This window comes from Mandrillus leucophaeus, unplaced genomic scaffold, assembly GCF_000951045.1.
Source record: "Mandrillus leucophaeus isolate KB7577 unplaced genomic scaffold, Mleu.le_1.0 Scaffold86, whole genome shotgun sequence".
Lineage (NCBI taxonomy): Eukaryota > Metazoa > Chordata > Mammalia > Primates > Cercopithecidae > Mandrillus > Mandrillus leucophaeus.
Genome location: NW_012109363.1, coordinates 1,955,840 through 1,962,612, shown reverse-complemented (window position 1 = coordinate 1,962,612; position 6,773 = coordinate 1,955,840). Strand labels below are relative to the sequence as shown.

At 39.9% G+C, this 6,773-nt stretch overlaps 1 protein-coding gene across 2 annotated transcripts in view; it reads left to right on the top strand.

Moving 5' to 3' along the window:
* TNFRSF10B (tumor necrosis factor receptor superfamily, member 10b) overlaps positions 1 to 6,773 on the top strand; it is a 72,576-nt gene that overhangs the window by 37,938 nt on the left and 27,865 nt on the right. For both annotated transcript variants that reach the window (XM_011968816.1, XM_011968815.1), the window contains exon 2: positions 4,119 to 4,224. In XM_011968816.1, coding sequence (XP_011824206.1) covers positions 4,119 to 4,224 — 106 coding nt within the window. The remainder of the gene's footprint in view (positions 1 to 4,118; positions 4,225 to 6,773) is intronic.

The following is a 6,773-nucleotide window of genomic DNA, read 5'->3' as shown; positions in this document are numbered from 1 at the left end:
CACCTCCCAGGTTCAAGCGATTCTCCTGCCTCAGCCTCCCGAGTAGCTGGGATTACAGGCACATGCCACCATGCCCAGCTAATTTTGTGTTTTTAGTAGAGATGGGGTTTCTCCATGTTGATCAGGCTGATCTTGAACTCCTGACCTCAGATTGTGCAGAAACTTTTTATGTTGATATAATTCCATTTGTCTATTTTTGCTTTTGTTGTTTGCACTTTTCAAATCTAAAAAAGTGTTGCCCAGATCAATGTTGTATAGTCTTAGCCCCTGTGTTTTCTTCTAGTAGTTTAATGGTTTCAGGTCATATATTTAAGTCTTTAATCCATTTTGAGTTGATTTTTGTATATGGTGTAAGATAAGCATCCAATTTCATTCTTCTGCATATGGATATCCAGCTTTCCTAACACCATTTATTGTGGAGACTTTTTTTTTCCCATTGTGTATTCTTGTAACTTTTGGCAAAAATCAATTGACCATAGCTATGTGGATTCATTTCTAGGCTGTGTATTTTGTTCCATTGGTCAATGTGTATATTTTCATACCTGTGCCATGCTGTTTTAATTATTATTGCTTTCTAGTATAGTTTGAAATTAGGTAGTGTGATGCCTCCTGGTTTGTACTTTTTGCTCATGATTGCCTTGGCTATTTTTTTTTTTTTTTATGGTTGCATATGAATTTTAGAATTGTTTTCTCTATTTCTGTGAAAAATGATATTGGAATTTTGATAGTGATTACATTGAGTCTATAGATTGCTTTGGATAGTGTGGACATTTTAACAGTATTAGTTCTTCCAAGTCATGAGCATTTATTTTCATGCGTTTGTGTCTCTTTCCACTTATTTGTCTCTTCTATTTTGTTCATCAGTGTTTTATGGTTTTCAATGTACAGGTCTTTCACTTCATTACATTTACTCCTAAGTTTGTTTTTTTTTTTTTGTTTTTTGTTTTTTGTTTTTTTTTTGGTCATTGCTCTTAATAGGTTTGTTTTCTTAATGTCAGTTTCATATAGTTCATTATTAATATATAGAAATGCTACTGATTTTCATATGTTGATTTTGTATCCCACAACTTTACTGAATTTGTTTACCATTTCTAACAGTTTTTTGTTGGAGTCTTCAGGGTTTTCTATATATAAGATCATGTCATCAGCAAATAGACAATTTTACTTCTTCCTTTTCTATTTGAATATCTAATAATTCTTTTCTTTTTCTTGCCTAATTGCTCTGGCTACGACTTCCAGTCCCATGTTGAAAAAAGGTGGTGAGAGTGAGCATCCTTGTGTTGTTCCTGATATTAAAGGAAAAGCTTTCAACTTTTCACTGCTGAGTATGATATTAGCTGTAAGCATGTCATATAAGGCTTTTTTGTGTTGATACATTCCTTTTACACCTAATTTGTTGAGTGAGAGTTTTTATCATGAAAGAATGTTGTGTTTTGTCAAGTGCTTTTTCTACATCTATTGAGGTGATCCATATGGCTTTTGTCCTTCATTTTGTTAATATAGTATATCACAATTACTGATTTTCATATGTTGAACCATCTTTGCATCCCAGAATAAATTCCATTTTATCATGGTGAATGATTCTTTTAATGAGCTATTGAATTTTGTCTACTGGTATTTTGTTGAAGATTTTTGCGTCTGTGTTTATTAGAGATATTGGCCTATAATTTTCTTTTCTTACAGTGTTCTATTCTGGCTTTGGTATCAAGGTAATGCAAGCCTTGTAAAATAAGTTTGGAAGTATTCCCTCCTCTATAATTTATTTGGGAAAGTTTAGAAAGGACTGGTTTTAGTTCTTGTTTAAATGTTTTGCTGAATTCAGCAGTGAAGCCATCTAGGTCCTGGGTGTTTCTTTGATGGGAGACTTTTCATTACTGATTCAATATCCTTAATCATTACTGGTCTGTTCAGATTTTCTATTTCTTCATGATTCAGTATTGGTAGGTTGTATGTGTCTAGAAATTTGTCCATTTCTCCCAGGTGGTTCAATCCTTTGGCATATAATTGTTCATAATATTTTCATATGATCCTTTGCATTTCTGTGGTATCCATTGTAATGTGTCTCCTTGTTGTTTTTTTTGTTTGTTTGTTTTTTGTTTTCTTTGAGACAGAGTCTCCCTCTGTTGCCCAGGCTGGAGTGCAGTGGGATGATCTCGGCTTACTGCAACTTTCGCCTCCCAGGTTCAAGCGATTCTTGTGACCCAGCCACCCAAGTAACTGGGATTCAGGTGTGCTTCACCATGCCTGGCTTTTTTTTTTTTTTTTTTTTGTATTTTAGTAGAGGTGAGGGTTTGCCATGTTGGCCAGTCCGGTCTCCAACTCCTGGCCTCAAGTGATCCATCTGTCTTGGCCTCCCAAAGTGCTGGGATTACAGGCGTGAGCCACCTCAGCTGACCTCCTCATTCATTTTTTATTTGATTTGTCTTCTTTCTTTCGTCTTAGTCTAGTTAAAGGTTTGTTGATTTCATTTCTTTTTTTCAAATAACTAACAGAATTTTGATAGTCTTTTGTATTTTTGTCTAGTCTCTATTTTATTTATTTTTGCTCTGATTTTTATTATTTCTTTTTTTCTGCTAACTGTGGGCTTAGTGTATCTTTTTTTCTGTTTCCTTGAGGTATAACATTAAGTCTTGTATTCAAGATCTTTCTTCTTTTTTGATGTAGGCATTTATTGCCATTTCCTCTTAACACCGCTTTTGCTGCATCCCGTAAATTTGGTTGTGTTATCTTTCCATTTCATTTTCTTAATATATTTTTAAATTTTCCTTTTGATTTCTTCTTTGACACATTGGCTGCTCAAGAGCTTGTTACCATTCAAGTTCTTTGTTCATTTCTTAACCACATTGTTGGCTTGTGGTGGTTGTTGTTGAGTTGGAGTTTTTATATATTTTAGATATTAACCTTTTATTGGATATATAGCTAGTAAATGTTTTCCTCTTCCTGTGGGTTGCCCCTTCACCATTGATTATCATTTGATGCACAAAAGTTTTTAATTTTTACATAGTGCAATTTATCTATTTTTTTCCTATATTGCTTGTGTTTTGGGGATCACATTCAAGAAATCATTGCCAAATCCAAGGTCATGAAGAATCGTTCCTATGTTTTCTCCTAAGTTTTAGGGTTTTCACTTTTATGTTACATTTTGGATCCATTTTGAGTTAATTTTTGTATATATGTAAGTCAAAGGTCCGAGGTCATTGTTTTGTGATGAGTCAATATCTAGATTTCCCAAGATCATTTTAAAAAAGATTGTCCTCTCTCAATTAAATGGTCTTGGTACCTTTTCCAGATATTACTTGATATATACAGTCATGCACCACATAACAACATTTCTGCCAACAACAGACTGCATATATGATGGTGGCTCCAGCAATTATGTAACATACTACACAGGTTTGTAGCCTAGGAGCAAGAGGCTATACCATATAGGCCAGGTGTGTCATAGGCTACACCATCTAGGTTTGTGTAAGCATACTCTCTGATGTTCGCACAACACAATTGCCTAACAACCCTTTGCTCAGAACAATGTTGATCAATGCATGGCTGTATGTGCAAGTTCATTTCTGGGCTCTCTGATCTAGTCCACTGGTCTATATGTCAGGCACCTTTTAAAATCAGAAGTTCATTATTTAATGTTTGATCCTGTATCCCAATTTTTTAAGTTTGCTGTATTATATAACCCCCATTTATAAAAATGTGTATGTGTGCCTGTGTGTCTGTTTGTGTGTGTGTCTGTGTAAGAGACAGAGAATGAGAGAAAGAGAGAGAGAATAGGCATACCTATGGAAAAATAGTGGAACTAAATGAGACAAAATATTAATGGATGCTATCTTTAGCTGAGATTATCACGTGTGGTTTGTGTATTCTTCTAAAAACCTTCCTTGCCCACATTTTCTGGAATAAACATGTTTAGAAGAGTTTTTCAAGTGAATGTTACTTGGCCTTCCCTGAAATATGAAGGGACGAACAAACACAAAAGGATGTTTGAGAGGTGAGAGTCGCAAGAAAGATGAGGGTTCTGTTTAGCCTGCGTGCCTGGGGTCAAGGGAATGTGAGTGGATCCTGGGAAGGGTGAGTTCTGGAAGCCACTCACACCCATCCCTGCTTTGTCCCCACAGGTCTCAGCTGACTGTGCTCCAATCACCCGACAATCCCTAGATCCCCAGCGAAAAGCGGCCCCACGACAAAAGAGATCCAGCCCCACAGAGGGATTGTGTCCGCCTGGTATGTTTAAGATGGGTCTCTGATCCTTACCCCTCCTCCCCTTGTCTCCATGAGCTTCCAGTCTGTTTCCTTTGCACTTCCTGGTTCTTTATGCCACAGAGAGGCATTGGGTGCCTCCAGCTCGAGGCTGTGTCCTTCTGGAGCCTTCCTGCTAGGATGGTATCAAGACACACAAATGAATGAGACCGCCAAAGAGACTGATAGGCACCTTGAGGGAGAATTGAGTGGAACAGAGATGGGGCTGGTGAGACCTCCAGGCAATGGTGACTTTGGGTTGACATCCGGAGGTGGGCAGGGCCAGAGGTGCAGAGAACCTGGAAGAGTGTTCCTAGGAGGGTTCCACTGGAACAATTGCCGGGGGTCAGGGGTTGGGGAAGATGGAGCAACGGCAGGGGGCTACTGTGGGGAGTGGAGGGTTACGAAGTTAGAGAGACAGGTGGGTTCAAATCCTACAGAGAGGAAGCTGGATTTTATTTCACGAGTGATGGATGTCCCTGCGAAGTTTTCAGCAGAGGGCCACCAGCATTGGATGTGCATCCTGAGTGCCCACTCCTGGATTGAGGGGGAGCAAGACAGGAAGCAGGTGGAGGGCCTTGAGTGTGAGGCGCTCCCCTGGGATGTTATGTGGTGCCCTATAAGGTCATTTGAGCCCTGAGAGATGCAGCAGGAACCTGGCCTGAAGTGTGCTTGACTGCTGTGTTCGCCTCGCACTTCTTTCCCTCTTTCCCCCGCGCGTATGAGGTAAGAATTGATCGCTGCATGAAGGTTTCCAGGGCTGGCAAGTGTGGCAAGCAGTGGCTTGTAAAATCCATTTACAAATTTGCATTTCTTTTCCATGACTAAGGGCCACAGGAAAGGCTTGCCCGAGGGCAAACTCTCACATTGCACGCGTGGGCTTGTCAGGAGCAGAGCATGGAGAAGGAACAACCCAGTGTGAAGCAGACACAAACTCATCTGTAAATGCTCCTATTGCTGTGGTCCAGAGTCAAGACCAGGGAGCAGGACAGGAATGGGAAGAATTCAAGAAGTATTTGGGGTGTGGATGGATGACATGTGGGGAATGAGGACAATCAAGGCACCAAACTCAACTGCTCAGGGTAACTTGGCCTCTGAGGGGACAGTGTGTGGCAGGGTTAGCAGTGCACATTTGGGGACCATAGCACATAGGTGATGCTTGAGGCCTCTGTCTTGAGGGTGTCCTCCTGGAAGAAGCTGTAAATACTGAGAAGGAGGGGCACAACTGAGCCCATTAGGATTTGCAGTTGGAGACGATAGACCAGGGAGATAGGACTGCAATGGGCTGAGCAGGAGCAGTTGGAGAACTTCCATCCTAGAGGGGAGATGGCCCTTCCAACCACAGGGAGCAGGCCATAGCAAGCATCGAGGACTGAGACGTGGAAACTCCTTGAAATGTGAATTTCTCTTCCTGTGAATGAGGTCAAGAATCTGCTCATGACACAGACATGTACAATTTGTACACGGGTTCTGCTAGGTTTTCTTCACTCCTTGTAAGAGGTTAGGTTTTTTTGTTTGTTTGTTTGTTTGTTTGTTTTAATCATTGAGTCACATGAATTCTTACAGATTAGGGAAATTATGCATTGATTGATTGATTGATTGATTGAGATAGGATTTCACTCTGTTGACCAGGCTGGAGTGTGGTGGCAGGATCATAGCTCACTGTAGCCTTAACCGCTTGGGCTCAAGCGATCCTCTCACCTTGGCCTTCCAAAGTGTTGGGATTACAGGCGTGAGCCACTGCGCCGGGTCCAAACTGCTAACAAAAATTCCCATATAATGCCAGGCGCAGTGACTCACACCTGTAATCCCAGCACTTTGAGAGACCAAGGTGGGCAAGGAGTTCAAGAACACTTGAGGCCAGGAGTTCGACACCAGCCTGACCAACAAGGCGAAACCCTGTTTCTACTAAAAATACAAACATTAGCTGGGTGTAGTGGCGTGCCTGTAGTCCCAGCTGCTTGGTAGACTGAGGCAGGAGAATTGCTTGAACCAGGGTAGCAGAGGTTGCAGTGAGCTGAGATCGCACCATTGCACTTCAGCTTGCGTCTCAGAGTAAGACTCTGTCTCAAAAAAAAAAAAAAAAAATTCTCATATATATTTGCAGTCATTTTGTGGTTTTCTATTTTATAATTAAGTCATCGAGCCACCTGGACTTTATTTTGTTGTAAGAGGCAAGGAAGACACTTTATTATTTTCCAGCCACCTTTTTAGTTGCCCCAACACTATTATTAAATAATCACATTTTTATCGGTGACATGAATCACTATCATTATGTATGATACTTACATTATGTATGATAATAATGTATCATTATGGTACATTGTTAAGTAAGGTTTGTGTAATTTGGGTTTTTTAGAATGTCTTTCAATATTAATAAAAATAATTCAGGAATCTTGTGGATAGCATATAGATGATTATGGTCTATTTTTTGCTTTTGTTTTACTCACTCTGCCAATCTCTGCCTTTTAATTGCAGAGTTTAAACTATTTTCAGTTAACATAGTTATTGACAAGAAAGGATTTGTTTCTGCT